Source organism: Mobula birostris, chromosome 7 (genome assembly GCF_030028105.1).
Source record: "Mobula birostris isolate sMobBir1 chromosome 7, sMobBir1.hap1, whole genome shotgun sequence".
NCBI lineage: Eukaryota > Metazoa > Chordata > Chondrichthyes > Myliobatiformes > Myliobatidae > Mobula > Mobula birostris.
Window position 1 is genome coordinate 131,073,783 of NC_092376.1, and position 17,818 is coordinate 131,091,600.

The following is a 17,818-nucleotide window of genomic DNA, read 5'->3' on the forward strand; positions in this document are numbered from 1 at the left end:
AGTGTATTGGTTAAGGTTAAATAATTTATTATTTAGCATCATGAGGAACTAAGGTGGCAAGTGTGAGAAGCATAAACAAAGCACAAAAGTGACGGGGATGATTTCTGCTCAAAAATCCAAACATTAAATGCTCATAATAATTTACCTGCTTGCTCTTCATCAACATCCATGGAAGTCACGGATTGTTCACTATTTTGGTCATAATTACAGTCAGCACCACCTGGCCTGCTTTCCTCGACTACTTCCTGAAGTCCTTGTTCTGAAATTAGCAAAAGACCTCAATGAACTAACATATAGAAAGTAACTGTGCAGCACTGTGTATTAAGTGATAAGCAATACAAAGAAAATGTCACTATAACATCTTAAAAAGCCAATAAAGTAAACATGTGTAACTTATTTAAATGATCTTAAGGAGCAATCTTTATGCTAACTGCAGTACCACAGCCTCAAGCAAATGCCATGTAACAATGATCCAGATTTTGACAAGAGCTGCTCATGTATTCTGTTGATCTCTGGACTATAAAATCCCACATTCTAGCTACATCGGACACTTTCCAGTTTGCCTACTGTTTAAACTAGTGCACTGATGATGCCATAGCTTCAGCCCTCCATTCTGTTCTGTCCCAAGTAGAATATTATGCCTCATACACCATGTTATTGTTCATGGACTTCAGCAGCTCTTGTTGCACTTAACAAGATCGTCCCTCAAGAGATTGCCGGGTAAACTGTCCTTGTTAGGGATCAACATCTCTCTCTGCAACTGAATCTTGGATTTCCTGATGGAAAGACCCACCCCAGTCAGTCTGAGTTGGCAGCAACATCTCAAGTTCTACACATTGAGTACTGGTGCCCCCCCAGGATTATGTGCTCAGCACATTGCTGACTCATGACTACACTGCCAGATTTAGCTCAAAATACATCAAGTTCATTGATGATACAACAGTGGTTGGCCTCATTAACAACAACAATGATGAGTCGGCATACAGAGAGAGGTAAAGAGGCTTGTAAAATGGTGTGAGAACAGCAACATCTCAAGTTCTATCACACTGAGTACTGGTGCCTCCTAGGACTTCATGTTCAGCGTGCTGCTGACTCAACATGGACAAAAGAGATGTTTCTGGATTTCAGGAAGGCGCAAGTCAACCATTCCCCATTGCGCATTAATGGCTCCGCTGTAGAGAGAGTGGAGAACACAAAGTTCTTTGGTGTGCACTTAAAAGAAAAGACAATCAAGTAGGACCCACAACACTTTCTTATTAGTCAAGGTACAGCAGCGTCCAGACTTTCTCTGAGGAGACTAAAGTGTGCAAGGCTCCCCGATCCCATTTTAACAATTTTCTACAGGAGCACCATCGAAAGTATCCTGTCAGGCTGCATCATTGTGTGGTACAGAAGCTGCAAGACTTCAGACGGCAAGATCCTTTCTAGGATAGTAAAAACTGCTGAGAGTATTACCAGGAATCCACCCTCCCTCCATTTGTGACATTTACTGGGAGTGTTGTACAGAAAGGGGTTGAAGCATTGTTGAGGATCACTGCCACCCATCCCACAATTTCTTTGACCCACTACCATCAGAACTAGGACTGCCAGACTTGGTAACAGCTTCTTCCCTCGGGTTGTGAGATTAATGAATACCCTGTCACTGAGTTCTTATCACTAGGACAACAAATAGTTTACTTACTATTTACCTGTGCTACACACTTTGAATTATACTTAATAATTTACTTGTGGTAATATTTTGTGTGTGATGCATGTTTTGTAGGTGCACTGTGGTTCAGAAGAACTGTTGGTTTGTTTGGCTGTATGTATCTATGTACAGTGTCAAGACAACAAACTTGAAATACCTTATTTGCATACAACAGAGAACATGCGGAAGTCAACCACAAATTTACAACAGTCTTATCTGATGCACTAGCATAGTGTAAATCCCATCACAGGGAAGAATGATGTTGGTCAGAATAAATTAAAGATACTGCTGAAAAATTGTCAGCTCTCAAAGCATGCACTCTGATTTAGCCACACACAGAGACCTAGCTGGTAGAGATGCTGGCTAACAGGTCCAGTGATACAGTTGAAGTCCTGACCTCTGATGCTGTGAGGGGTTTGCACATTCTCATGACTATGTGGGTTTCCTTCATATATCTGATAATGCAGATCTTGCAACATAAAGTTGAGTAAACTATAAATCTGCTAAAAAAAAAAAAAAAAAAAATTACCATTCACTGGGTTCGGGAGATCAGCTGCTGCTCTCTCTTGTTGGACATCATTTTCCTCATTATTGTTGTTATTGATGTTAGCGTGATTATTTTGGTGGTTATCATTATCATTGTTGGAGTTCTGATTACTAACAAGAGCAGAAGAAACACCAATTCCTGTGCCGGCACTCAACCCTACACGAGCACAGCCCTGAAGTGACAGATAAGAAAAACAGCAACTATTACAATTTCATTCTAAGCTTTCTTCCTTGCATTAAATGGTTTGCAGAACTATCAGCAAAATCTATGTGCGGCTGAAATTGATATACTCAGCTGACTGCAGTCAGTTAAAGCAAATATTCTTCTTCCAATCATATCCATCAACTACATTACATAAAATACAACAAAAAATTTAATGCTGGTGCTTCAAGCTCATTTTCAGAAACAGCAAGCAAACTAATAGGTGCCACAGGGATCAGTATAGAAATTTCATGTATTCACAAATCCTTACCAATTATAGTGGATTCTGGTTAACTGGGCCATTGGTTAATCGGGGCAGTTGCTTATTTGGGAGAACGCTTAAAGACTAAAGTCTAATCGAGACAAAGGCTGGGATTCCCTTCATTTATTTGGGACACTATGCCACTGAACTGGGGCAGGAGACTGTTGCCAAATAGCTTCTAACTAGTATCAGACATGTGCACTTGTGTGGCAATTAGATATTACACTGTGCTTAGAATGAACAGTTTTAAAATAGCGTTAGTTGTGTGTGCTTGTGTTTAAAAAACAGTGATGTTTGTCACTGATAGCTAGTGAGAAATAAGCAGCAAGACGATTCAGAACTGGTTTGCTCACTGCGATTTCAAACCTTGAGGCTTGGAGATGCCAGAAACAGCTTGAAATGAAAATAAGACCACTTCACTACTTCAACATGTTAGGAATTTCGAAACATAGAAAACCTACAGCACAATACAGGCCTTTCAGCCCACAAACCTATGCCGAACATGTCCTTATCCTAGAACTACGTAGGCTTACCTATAGCCCTCTATTTTTCTAAGCTCCATGTACCTATCCAGGAGTCTCTTAAAAAACTCTATCATTTCTGCCTCCACTACTGCTGTGGGCAGTCCATTCTACGCATTCACCACTCGCTGCGTAAAAAACTTACCCCTGACATATCCTCTGCACCTACTTCCAAGCACCTTAAAACTATGCCCTCTCATGCTAGCCATTTCAGCCCTGGGAAAAAGCCACTGACTATCCACACAATCAATGCCTCTCATTATCTTGTACACCTCTATCACCCCACTGAGAGACCTGACACCTGACCAGGTTCATTTCCCAGTACCAGATCAAATACAGCCTCTCCTCTTGTAGGTTTATCTACATACTGTGTCAAGAAACCTTCTTGAACACACCTACAAACTCCAACCCAACTAAACCCCTTGCTCTAGGGAGATGCCAATCAATATTTGGGAAACTAAAATTAAAATCTCCCACCACAACAACCCTGTTATTATTATCACTTTACACCGCATGCTGTTGGAGCAGTGCTACCAGGATAATCAAGGACACGACCCACCCAGCCAACACACTTTTCGTCCCTCTTCCCTCCGGGAGAAGGCTCAGGAGCTTGAAGACTTGCATGGCCAGATTTGGGAACAGATTCTTTCTAACTGTGATAAGACTGCTGAACGGACCCTGACCCGGATCTGGGCCGTACCCTCCAAATATCCGGACCTGCATCTTGGTTTTTTTGCACTACCTTACTTCCCATTTTTCTATTTTCTATTTACGATTTACAATTTAAATTTTTAATATTTACTATCAATTTGTAATGCAGGGAGCGGAAAACACAGAATCAAATATCGCTATGATGATTGTACATTCTAGTATCAATTGTTTGGCCACAATAAAGTATAAAGTATTACACCTTTCCAGAGTCTGTCTCCCTATTTGCTCCTCGATGTCCCTGTTACTATTGGGTGGCCTATAAAAATCACCCAGTAGAGTTATTGACCCCTTCCTACTCCTAACTTCTACCCACAGAGACTCCGTAAACAATCCCTCCACGACTTCCTCCTTTTCTGCAGCCGTGAAACTATCCCTGATCAACAGCGCCATGCCCCCACCTCTTCTGCCTCCCTCCCTGTCCTTTCTGAAACATCTAAAGCCTGGCACTTGAAGTAGCCATTCCTACCCCTGCACTATCCAAGTTTCTGTAATGGCCACAACATCATAGCTCCAAGTGTTGATCTATGTTCTAAGCTGATCTGCTTTGTTTATAATACTCCTCGCATTAAAATAGTCACTTCTCAAACCATCGGTCTGAGCGTGTACCTTCTCTATCATCCTCCTCCTTTTTCCTACCTATGTTGTTGGTTCCAATATGTACCACGACTTCTGGCTGATCTCCTTCCCACTTCAAGATATCGTGGACGCGATCAGAAACATCCCGGACCCTGGCACCTGTGAGACAAACTACCATCCGCGTTTCTTTCCCACGTCCACAGAATCACCTGTCTGACTCCCTAACTATCATTGCTGCCATCTTCTTCCTTTCCCTACCCTTCTGAACCACAGGGCCAGACGCTGTGCCAGAGGCAAGGCCACTGTTGCTTTCCCCAGGTAGGCTGTCTTCCCCAACAGTACTCAAACAGGAGTACTTATTGTTAAGGGGGACAGCCACAGGAGTGCTCTTTAGCATCTGCCTTTTGCCCTTCCCTCTCCTGACAGTTACCCACTATTCTGTCTCCCCAGGCCCTGGTGTAACTACCTGCCTATAGCTCCTCTCTATCACCTCCTCACTCACCTTGACCAGACGAAGGTTAACAAGCTGGATCTCCAGTTCCCTAACGCGGTCCCTAAGGAACTGCAGCTTGACGCACCTGGTATAGATTTGGCCATCCAGGAGGCCGGGAGTCTCCAGGACCTCCCACATCTGACACCAAGCACAGAACACCAGCCTCACACACATACTTTCAGTCTGTATTCTACACAGATAACCTACCTTGCCTCAACCCATTATTGCCGAAGCCCCGTCGAGCCAAAGCCTTCCTACTCTGCACCTCTCTACACTGACGCCCGCTGTATAAATCTGTCTTCTTAAACTCTTCTCGCTGTTCTCACTAGCTGATGTCCATGCGCTTGCGCAGTCGTATCCCAATCAAACCGCTGAAGAAATAACCGTCACCCTTTGAACTCTTCTCGCGGTTCTCACTGGCTGACGTTCACGCGCTTGCGCAGTCATGCCCCATTCAAACCACTGAAGAAATAACCCTTTAAACCGCTGAAGAATTTGAAGGTTATTGACAATCATCTTAAATGAAAAGGAGGATTTGGAAGATGCGATTGTCGACAGCATTGTATGAAGCCAGTCCACTATCTACACTAGGTGTCTGTGCTGATTTTGTTCATTTACAGTCAATCAAAAGAGTGCATTGGATGAATTCTTCAGTTGATAACTATTAGAAACTAACACATTTTTATAGTACTGTAGTAGTATCGATAGTGTTCTAATTTTTTTGTATTTCAGTTAAATACATAATTTGTTACTCAGTTAAGCATTATAGACTTTTTAACTATTTCCATGAAACTTTAGCTAACTGGGGCAGCTGCTTGATTTTGCCAAAATGTACTGGTCCCAATGTATCCCAATTAAGCGGAATCCACTGTATCTAGACAAGGAGGCTGGGTGTACTAGATTGAAGTTTGCTGATAATACAAAGGTGAATGCGAGACTGTGAGAAGGACAGGGTTTATAAAATTAAAATATGTGGAGAAACATGATATTATTCATCATATGTAAAGAGTGAGACTATTGAATGAATGCACTCAGATCTTGGGAGTCCATATACAAGAAACACAAATTCAACAAGTAGGTGCAGCAGGCAATTAAGTAAACATACGTATGAAATACTGGCTTCAATTAAGAGGAAATGGAGCACAATAGTAGGGAAGTTCTGCTTCTAGACTTAAGTGATTGAATACAATTGCGGTCTCATTGCTCAATAAGGTTATATGTATCATGAGACAGTGAGACAAAGGATGACTGGGTTAAACAGCTTGAACCTCTGCTCTCTGGAATGTGAGAGTGAAAAGGTGACCAATTGAAACATATTTAAAGAAAGCTCCTGAAATTTTTTTTTTGCTTGTGAGGGAATATGGAATATGCTGGCTTGGAAAACAGTTTCAGGAATCTCAGAACTTCATTTAACTTGAAAAAACCTTCAGACAAAATAGTACCTATTGAAGTTGGAGTCCACAGAGTCAAAACAGCAGTTTAAAACGAATTACCATTGATACGTTTGTTCTTACAAAAACAAACATCATACCTTTGGAGGTTCCCGGAACATTTGATCCAATGAAATAAACTCCAAACTTGGCAACATTTCAACAAATTGACTAAATGATTCCAATTTAATGGCATGACAACGAACAAGTGTAAGATCCACTAGGCGACTCCACCTTGAGTGGTCTATAAAATATCAAAAGATTACTTGTAGAATGGATTACTCTTTAACAACATTTAAACAAGTAAACATGATGAGTGCAATATTATTCATGCATTATAAATTTCAGTAATTACTCCATATTAAAGCACATTAATGCTATAATTTTAATTCCTATTTGCATGAGACTGCACAATTAAAAAAATATTAAGTAGTGCTGGAAGTCACGTCCGTTTCTTTACAATCTTCAAATTTATTTATCACTGTCACAGTTCTTTAAACTAATTCAGTGGAAGTGAAATCTGAATGTGTCATTTGAGGCACATGAACGCCTAGACCTTCTTTTGCCTGGTTCAATTTATGAATTGTTTGAAAGAAAGTAGTTATATTGGAGCATTTATATACAATTATATACTGTAAGCAATTTAGCAGTAAATAGTCTCTTAAAAAAAATTACTTCCTACTGGTATCACTACTATTGTATACCATTTTTTGACAAATGTAAAATGATGCCGTTAACTTAGTGAATTTAGTGAACTAAAAAGGGATATAGTGACATTTTTTCAAAGTGACTTTAGTATTACCTACAATGACTGTTTACCTTTAGTCACTGAAATTGGCAGCTTTAGCTTTTTTGATTTTCTTAAAAAATTTATATTTTAATTCCAATTTAAATATTTGTAACTTATAGTAATTTTTAGTACTACTGCTGCAAAATAACACATTTCACAACATGCATCACTGACAATAAACCCGATTCTGATTCAACTTCATGTATCTGGAGTATCCTCAGTCAATTTATGTTCAGATAATTAAGTCTGTTACTTAATCAAAATAAACAAAAATATGAATAATGTAACTGCAGACCTTACACAATTTCAATGTACCTGTTATCCAGTTGTGTGCATTGTGGAGATGTGGACAGTTATAAATATGTAAATATTTGATGCAAGGAAATACTTCATTTACTGCTTTCATCCCAATATCTGTAATGATACCCGGATTTTCCACCACATCTGCTAAACCGTTTTTCACTAATTCAGCATTGTTCATTTGACCTGATAAAATAGAAATACATCTTGTAAACCAAACTTGATAGTTTGAGTATATCGAGATAATTAAAATCTTCTTTCCAAACAAGCTGTCGTATCCATTTACAAAAACACCCTGATTTACTATCATCAAATCAGCATCAGCTTATAGGAAAAAGGAAAAGAAAGTTAGATTCTTACATTGCAACAAAAATTCATCAACATATCCAAGATGTAGAGTTTCAAACTGGGGAAATTCTAGCTCTGCCATTTTTAGTGCTGAGAAAACACCATCTTTGGTTAGTGAAGGTTGAATACGAACTTCGTGTAACCTGAAGTAAATCAAACAGAACAATTCTTCTATTAGTAAATTCAATAGTTTGCTAAAACTTAATATTTTATCACTCACTAAACCAACAGCTCAGAGCACAGTACGTACTGCCTTGTTCGTATAGTAATGTACAAATGTTGTTAGCTTCAACTCATCTTTTTGCTTTGGGTGTAAATCTAAATATTTCTTTCACTTCTATTCTATTTGCTTTTGCTTATAGGTGCATTGCCCATCCAAAATGAATATTTGAGGACTCATCAACCAACCCTGCATTCCCCTTCTTCATGGTGGTGGCAGTTGTCCATCATGTCTGACAAAGATAGGAAACCTACGTGGGAGTTTTTAAAAAGTGGAAAAGCTGTTGCATTGGGGCGGTTCCACTCTCTCGATCTCAGAAGGTCAGATCCATTGGTACGAACAAGCTTCATAAACTGAAGTCTTCCTTGGTGCAGTGTACGTGCATGCTCCCGATGCAACCTCCACTACATCGGTGAGGCCCATCGTAAACTGGGACACCACTTCGTCGAGCACCTCTACACCATTCACTACAAGCATGACTTCAGTGGCCAAACATTTAAATTCCCATTCCCATTCTGACGCGTCAGAATTTAAGGTTTTCATCATGGTATTATTATTAATATGCAATAAATTTTCATGAGCTTCTTAACCCCATCAGGTTTACAAGATTTTTTTCAAATCTTATTTGTCCAACAAAACTTTCTACTTTCATTTTTGTTAGCCTTTTGTTAACTTTCCTGTAGTCCCACAACATGGAACTGGAATTAGGTTTTTATTTTTGTTGCATATATTGAGGTATTGTGAAAAGCTTGTCACATACTGTTCACACATCAAATCATTACATAGTGCATTGAAGTAGTAGAAAGTTAAGTAACAACAGAATGTAGAACAAAGTGCAACAGCTACAGACAACATTAAGAATTCAAATATGATTCTTATTTTATGGTATTGCAGAGGAAAGAAATTAACTTATGAATCTTCCAGCTTACAAAAAACAATTTCACATCAGAATTATCTTCCAATTTGTTCCAACAATATTTAGTTATTCTTTATGTCACTGAGACTTCACCAGAAAAATCATATACAAAACAAGCATGATATCCTTAAAATAAAACAGACTTAGGGTATTCCTTCACATGTTATTGCATTTGGCACATTATTGTTTTTTTTTTGAAGGAAATGTAATTTGAAATGACTAAAACAAAAAATTTATGAAATGCAAATCTGTCCAAAAGCACATACTATTCCAGGCATGCAATGCAACTCACAATGGTTATGAAATATGTTACATAAACTTACCTACGTGCAGCAGTAATAATGAGGTAGCCAAGGTCCACTTCAAGTGCATTTTTGCATGCTCCAAATACAATAGTATGCAGATTTCTGAAGCCACCTATGATGGAAAAAAAAAATCAAAATTTATAGAAGCTCAATTTTCTGAGAGGCATAAGCAAATTCCTTATCTTTAAAAAAAAAGCCTTTAACTTTTATACCACAGAGTCCGAGTTACACAGCACAGAGGCCGAGTCTGCACCTCAACTCATCCATGCTGGCCAAGTTGTTGCCCTGAGCTAGTCCCATTTGTCTGCACTTGGTCCAAATACCTCTAAAACTTTCCCACCCACATACCTGCACAAATATATTTTAAATGTTGTAATTATACACCATAGCTTCCTCTGGCAGTTTATTCCATATATCCACCAATTTATGTCTGAAAAATTGTCTCTTAGATCCCATTTACATTTTTCCCTTCTAACAATATATGCCCTCTACTTCTAGACTCCCCTACGCTGGGAAAAAACAATGTGACTATCTGTATTATGAGATCACTTTCAAGGGAGAATCCGATCATCATGCATCTTTCAGATTACCTATCCTAACTTTGACATTTAAGCAAGTGTTTAGTAATGCAGCTGATCATAAAATCCTGTTAAGTAACTGCATTTAAGTACTGGACTACTTTATGCCTCACAAAATCGTATTTTGATCTTCAGGAGTTGCAGACTATCATATCAAACACCTTTACACATTAAAATAGAAAGGGAACATATTTACACTGAACTAAAAATTTAACTTTGATAAAGTAGTTCTATGTTTACAGTTTAGCTCCTGGAGTAAACCAAAGTAACAAAGTAGGTAAATTAAAAATAAATAAAATCCTTCATAAATTATTTTTCTGTAATTCTATTTAAAAAAAAGAGACTAAGCTCAGCAAATACAGAAAATAGATGGAATATTGGATCTCCCACTAATGATGCACTCCACACTGGATAAGAATATTCAAATTAATACATTTTGGATGGCCAACTCATTTCCTCCAATTTTGCTTCAATAATGAAGTTGAAATTCTTTCCTGGTATTTCCTGAAATACCAACCTTTTCTCTGAAATTACAAAAAAGTAAATTGCATGATATTTTCCAGCTATGCACATGCAGGAAAGCTTGATATAGATCCCATTAAATTGGTGGTCTTTCAAACATAAAACACACAAATATATTTCAATCTGTTATCACTTCAATTCCAAATTTTCTAACTAAATGAAAGGTTTTGTGGTTTGTTTACTTATAGCTAGATATAACTGAAGTTTTGCATGAGGACTATTTTTCAGCGTGAGCAATAAACTTTAAATCTAAATTTTAACACATTAGGCCATTGCATAATGACAAGTCAATACCTGATCTCGAGCTGTCCTCAACTACATGTTGAATTAATCCTCCAAGAAAAGGTACTCGAACCAGTTCTAAATGTTCTAAGTTTCTGGCTGAAGCTAACCCAGTCACTAATGGAACATACTTTAAGGAATTTGTGGGACCTAAAAAAACATACAAAAAAAACCACAAATTTTAATTTAGAAATTTATCTTTGAACAAGTTAAGCCTTTTGTTAAAGTATATAAATCATAGCTTACAATAGAATTTATAAAACTACACTTGAAATAAACAGAAAAACACATATTCAAATTATTCTTCCTTAGTACCTGCACAATTCCTCATAACAAATGTACGTAAACTGACACAGAGAAAGTCTTTGAAAGGCTGAGGTTTGATTAGTCGGACCCACTGCAAATACAGGTTTCTCAACATTGGGATACAAGGAATTTCTGGAACATTTACTCCTAGAAGAAAAATAAATAAATTAATGCAAGTTTAATGGAATCATTTAGCTGATAGATTTTAAGAGAAAAATCCCCCATTTCTAACAGCAAATCACATGTCAGAGAAAGGGCTTACCAACTAGATGAAGAGTTTGTATCTTCACTCCTACTGGAATTGTTAATTTATTTTCTGTAGGGACTGGGAAAGCACCATTACGATTTCGAAATTTTCCCAAAATGTGGACCTGTGGCATGTAATTCCAGATGGCTTCAACTAATTCTAAATGAGAAGTTTCTACACCCTGCCAAAGTAAAAAAAAAACACACAAAATTATGATGGTATGGAGGAAACAAAAGCACAGCCAACACTCTTAAGGTTTACTTTGATCTAAAATACATGATGGTAAATTATACATTTCAGTCAACATGTCTTTCCACATTTGTCAGAAACTTCTTGGAAAATCATTGAGGGCTTTCTACAAGGAAAATATGATTCATTTTCACACAGAAACCACAGCGAAGAAAGTACACCGGAACCTCTACTTCCTCAGAAGGCTAAAGAAACGGTATGTCCCTTTGACTATTACCAACCTTTATAGAGGCACCATAGAAAGCATTGTATCTGGATGCATCACAGCTTGGTATGGTAACTGATCTGTCAAGACCACAAGAAACTGCAGTGTTGTGGACATAGTACAACACATCAAAAAAAAAGCAGCATCTCTTCCATGGACTCCATCTACCCTTCTTGCTGCTTCAGTAAGGCAGCCAACATAATCAAAGACACGCACACCCTAGACACTCTCACTTCTCACTCCTCATGTCAGGCAGAAGACACAAAAGCCTGAAAGCACAAACCACCAGCTTCTATCCTGCTGTTATACGACTATCGAATGGTCGCCTTGTAAATCTGGATTCTTGACCTCACAATCTACCTATGGCCTTGATCTAATCATTGCACTTTCTCTATAACTTTAAAATTTTATTTTGCATGCTGTTCCCTTGTATTACCTCAATGCAGTAATGTGATGAAATGATCTGTATGCAACCATAATCAAATCTGCAGAGAGATAGCAGACAACTGCAGGAAACATAAAGTTGTGATAGTAGGGATTTTAATTTTCCACATATTGATTGGGACTCCCATAATGTTAAAGGTCTAGACAGGTTAGAGTTTGTAAAATGTGTTCAGGAAAGTTTTCTAAATCAATATATAGAGGTACTAAAGAGCATGCAATATTAGATCTCCTATTAGGAAACGAGTTAGGACAGGTGACAGAAGTGTGTGTAGGGGAACACTTTGGTTCCAGTGATCATAACACTATTAGTTTCAACTTGATCATGGATAAAGATAGATCTGGTCCTCGGGCTGAGGTTCTAAACGGGAAAAAGGTCAAATTTGAAGAAATGAGAAAGGATCTAAAAAGCATGGATTGGGACAGGTTGTTCTCTGGCAAGGATGTGATTGGTAAGTGGGAGGTCTTCTAAGGAGAAATTTTGAGAGTGCAGAGTTTGTATGTTCCTGTTAGGATTAAAGGCAAAGTGAATAAGAATAAGGAACCTCGGTTCTCAAGGGATATTGGAACTCTGATAAAGAAGAAGAGAGAGATGTATGACATGTATAGGAAACAGGGAGCAAATAAGGTGCTTGAGGAGTATAAAAAGTGCAAAAAAATACTTAAGAAAGAAATCAAGAGGGCTAAAAGACATGAGGTTGCTTTGGCAGTCAAGGTGAAGGATAATCCAAAGAGCTTCTACAGGTATATTAAGAGCAAAAGGATTGTAAGGGATAAAATTGGTCCTCTCGAAGACCAGAGTGGTCAGCTATGTATGGAACCAAAAGAAATGGGGAAGATCTTAAATGGTTTTATTGCGTCTGTATTTACTAAAGAAACTGGCATGGAGTCTATGGAAATAAGACAAACAAGTAGTGAGGTCATGGAAACTATACAGATTGAAGAGGAGGAGGTGCTTGCTATCTTGAGGCAAATCAGAATAGATAAATCCCCAGGACCTGATAGGGTGTTCCCTCAGATCTTGAAGAAGACTAGTGTTGAAATTGCAGGGGCCCTGGCAAATATATTTAAAATGTCAGTATCTACGGATGAGGTGCCAGAGGATTAGAGGATAGCTCATGTTGTTCCGTTGTTTAAAAAAGGATCTAAAAGTGATCCGAGAAATTATAGGCCGGTAAGTTTGATGTCGGTAGTAGGTAAATTATTGGAAGGAGTACTAAGAGATAGGATCTACAAGCATTTGGATAGACAGGGACTTATTAGGGAGAGTCAACATGGTTTTGTGTGTGGTAGGTCATGTTTAACCAATCTATTAGAGTTTTTCCAAGTTGGTTACGAGGAAAGTGGATGAAGGGAAGGCAGTGGATGTTGTCTACATGGACTTCAGTAAGGCCTTTGGCAAGGTCCCGCATGGGAGGTTACTTAGGAATATTTAATCACTAGGTATACATGGAGAGGTAGTAAATTGGATTAGACATTGGCTCAATGGAAGAAGCCAGAGAGTGGTAGTGGAGGATTGCTTCTATGAGTGGAGGCCTGTGACTAGTGGTGTGCCACAGGGATCAGTGCTGGGTCCATTGTTATTTGTCATCTATATCAATGATCTGGATGATAATGCGGTAAATTAGATCAGCAAGTTTGCTAATGATACAAAGATTGGAGGTGTAGTGGACAGTGAGGAAAGTTTTCAAAGCTTGCAGAGAGATTTGGACCTGCTGAAAAAAATGGGCTGAAAAATGGCAGATGGAGTTTAATACAGATAAGTGTGAGATATTGCACTTTGGAAGGACAAACCAAGGTAGAACATATAAGGTAAATGGTAGGGCACTGAGGAGTGCAGTAAAACAGAGGGATCCGGGAATACAGATACAAAATTCCCTAAAAGTGGTGTCACAGGTAGGTAGGGTTATAAAGAGAGCTTTTGGTACATTGGCCTTTATCAATCGAAGTATTGAGTATAAGAGTTGGAATGTTATGGTGAGGCTGTATGAGGCATTGGTGAGGCCGAATCTGGAGTATTGTGTGTCATTTTGGTCACCAAATTACAGGAAGGATATTAATAAGGTTGAAAGCGTGCAGAGAAGGTTTGCAAGGATGTTGCTGGGACTTGAGAAACTGAGTTACAGAGAAAGGTTGAATAGGTTAGGACTTTATTCCCTGGAGCGTAGAAGAATGAGGGGAGATTTGAAAGAAGTATATAAAATTCTGATGGGTATAGATAGAGTGAATGCAAGCAGGCTTTTTCCACTGAGGCTAGGAGAGAAAAAAAAATCAGAGGACATGTGTTAAGGGTGAAGGGGGAAAAGTTTAAAGGGAACATTAGGGGCCGCTTCTTCACACGAGAGTGGTGGGAGTGTGGAATGAGCTGCCAGATGAAGTGGTAAACGCGGGCTCACTTTTAACATTTAAGAAAAACTTGGACAGGTACATGGATGAGAGGTGTATGGAGGGATATGGTCCAGGTGCAGGTCAGTGCAGGCAGAAAAATGGTTTGGCACAGCCAAGAAGGGCCAAAAGGCCTGTTTCTGTGCTGTAGTGTTCTATGGTATGCAAAATAAAACTTTCCCACTGTATCTCAGTACTTGTTACAATAATACACCAATTTACTCTATTTTCTCAAATTGCAAAATAACAGCATGTGAATTTGAAATTTCGTGAAAAGATTTACTGAACAACAGACTCAGACAAGTGACAGTGAAACAAGTTTTTTTTAGGTTTTCATCTGTCTTGCTGTAAATTCCTATTTATTTTGGTCTGCTACACTGATCAGATGACAAATCACCATAATGCTGAAAGCAGATTCTTGGAAAATGATTAAGACAAAAACACATAGAAGATAATCACTATTTAATATCTATTTCATTCATCTTCAGGTGTAAAAAGAACTCTAGATTCTTGTGAAAAAGATATTCCAAAATACTGTTAGGTAAACCATTCTAAGCTTTCGACCCATCAGTATGTTGTGAGTCATTTGCCAAAGAAAATTTTCTCTGACCTGCTCTTCTGTTTATATCCAATTAAATTTCTTGTCATTCTTGTCATCACATCCCCATACCAGGATATTGATATTGAGAGTGTTCAGAATATTGATATTGAGATTGTTCAGCAATAAACACGCTTTTGAATATGCAGGAGAGATGGTTAATGTACATCTTGTTAAAAACAGTAATCATCTAGCAATTTTGTACAGCTTCTGATACAGGTGATACATGAGCTAAGCCCAAATACCCTCTAGGTTTTGCTGTATCTGGGCACAGGATATTGCACAGAGGAATTTTATATGGAACTGAACCTTGTGCAATCGATAGCCAGCATTCTCACTTCTCCCTTTCTTTACGGTTAACTTTTAAAACTATACCACTTCCTGGAGATTAACTTTACTTACTAACAGATTAGGACAGGCCTGTAGAGCTTCAAGTACACCAGGAATGCTGAATGCATCATGTCCCCTTACTCGCCGCCGTTCTAAATGTCGAGGATGCAACCCATACAGCTGTTCTAAATCAGGCATTTTCTTTAACAATGTTAAAAAACTGGCATCGACGAATCCTGGTTTTGAATACACAGAATTAGCTCATATTACTCTTCCACAGATTAAAAACTAGAAACATTAAATATAACAAATGTAATAACATTTTAGTTAAACATTTTAAACATTTTGAGAACAATATGCATCTTCAATATATCAAATTAATAGATATCTGACATATAAAATTATACTAATTATATAATAAGGTCATTTCAAGTGTACAAGATGGATCAGTTTCCATAACTTCTTAGTGTTAGTAAACTATTGGGAGCAACAATACAATGTAACACACTACGGTATAATTAAATCAAATACTAACACCAGAGCAATGCATAAATCAGTACTTTACTGTTACATTTGACGTACCTGATGGCATGTACTCCCACCAACACCCAGCACAAAGATCAACAACCTTCACTACTCGCATGTATACCGTAACAGCCTCCTTCAACTTCCGAGACAAGCATTCCATACACATGATATCTTGTAGCGGAAGATACCTGCAAAAAGATTGGGACGTGGTCAATAACAGTTTTTCTTAGAAAGTTGATATGGTTATGCCTGGTATGTTAATAGTTCAAGGTCAGAGAGAATGCTGATTGAAATAATGGAGAATAAAATATGGAATGTTACTGGAAATGAACATAACACAGGTCAAATAATCACACTGTTATGGAAACAAAAGTAGCCTTCTCACCCTTCTCTTATTATTTGGTAAATAGAGCACTAGCAACAAATTTTCAATAAGAGAACCTGAGTAGATCAGTTAACACATTGACTTATTTAAAAACACACATAAAACTACATTGCTAGCAGTTTTAGCAGGTCAAAAGGGCATGAGGCAGACCTGACTAACAAACCTTCAGCAAGAATGAAAAATTTGGGAAATGTGCAAGTTCAGGAGTGGGATAGGAAACAATTGGAGGAAGTCTTGTGAATCAAGATAGGGGATAAAGAAGACATAGCAAAATTATTCAACTTCAGTGTAGAGATGTCAATGAGCTTCTTACCTGTATTAAAGACAAGATTGGAAGGGAAGAGGCAATGAAGGTTGAAAAGTCTGATTTGCGAAAGAGGAAAGAAGCAGGCATTTAATCTTGCAATATACAGTGGCATGCAAAAGTTTGGGCACCTCTGTCAAGATTTCTGTTACTGTGAATAGCTAAGCAAGTAAAAGATGATTTCCAAAAGGCATATTAAAGATGACACATTTCTTTAATATTTTAAGCAAGAAAACTTTTTTATTTCCGTCTTTTACAGTTTCAAAATAACAAAAAAGGAAAAGCAAAAGTTTGGGCACCCTACATAGCAGTACTTAGTAACACCCCCTTTGGCAAGTATCACAGCTTGTAAATGCTTTTTGTAGCCAGCTGAAAGTCTTTCAATTCTTGTTTGGGGGATTTTCACCCATTCTTCCTTGCAAAAGGCTTCTAGTTCTGTGAGATCCTTGGGGCGTCTTGCATGCACTGCTCTTTTGAGGTCTAGCCACAGATCCTCGATGATGTTTAGGTCAGGGAACTGTGAGGGCCATGGCAAAACCTTCAGCTTTTGCCTCTTGAGGTAGTCCATTGTGGATTTTGAGGTGTGTTTAGGTTCATTATCCTGTTGTAGAAGCCATCTCTTTTCACCTTTGGCTTTTTTTACAGACGGTGTGATGTTTGTTTCCAGAATTTGCTGGTATTTAATCAAATTCATTCTTCCCTCTACTAGTAAATGTTCCCCGTGCTGCTGGCTGCAACACAAGCCCAAAGTCTGATCGATCCACCCCCGTGCTTAACAGTTGGAGAGAGGTTCTTTTCATAAAATTCTGCATTCTTTTTTCTCCAAACATACCTTTGTTCATTGCGGCCAAAAAGTTCTATTCAAAAGGTTTAAGGGAACAGCTAAACAAACCTGATGCATTTTGGAAACAAGTCCTGTGGACTGATGCAGTTAAAATAGAACTTTTTGGCTGCAATGAGCAAAGGTATGTTTGGAGAAAAAAGGGTGCAGAATTTAATGAAAAGAACACCTCTCCAACTGTTAAGCACAGGGGTGGATCGATCATGCTTTGGGCTTGTGTTGCAATCAGTGGCACAGGGAACATTAACTGATAGAGGGAAGAATGAATTTGATTAAATACCAGCAAATTCTGGAAGCAAACATCACACCC

General features: G+C 38.3%; 1 protein-coding gene across 3 annotated transcripts in view; it reads right to left on the reverse strand.

The window, feature by feature from the left end:
- The window catches only part of fbxo38 (F-box protein 38), an 82,624-nt gene that overhangs the window by 44,371 nt on the left and 20,435 nt on the right, over positions 1 to 17,818 (reverse strand). For all 3 annotated transcript variants that reach the window (XM_072263755.1, XM_072263754.1, XM_072263757.1), the window contains exons 3-13: positions 16,033 to 16,166; positions 15,523 to 15,686; positions 11,258 to 11,423; positions 11,005 to 11,142; positions 10,702 to 10,839; positions 9,326 to 9,419; positions 7,879 to 8,009; positions 7,534 to 7,704; positions 6,530 to 6,672; positions 2,217 to 2,406; positions 146 to 259 (exon numbers count right to left, since the gene is read on the reverse strand). In XM_072263755.1, coding sequence (XP_072119856.1) covers positions 146 to 259; positions 2,217 to 2,406; positions 6,530 to 6,672; positions 7,534 to 7,704; positions 7,879 to 8,009; positions 9,326 to 9,419; positions 10,702 to 10,839; positions 11,005 to 11,142; positions 11,258 to 11,423; positions 15,523 to 15,686; positions 16,033 to 16,166 — 1,583 coding nt within the window. The remainder of the gene's footprint in view (positions 1 to 145; positions 260 to 2,216; positions 2,407 to 6,529; positions 6,673 to 7,533; positions 7,705 to 7,878; positions 8,010 to 9,325; positions 9,420 to 10,701; positions 10,840 to 11,004; positions 11,143 to 11,257; positions 11,424 to 15,522; positions 15,687 to 16,032; positions 16,167 to 17,818) is intronic.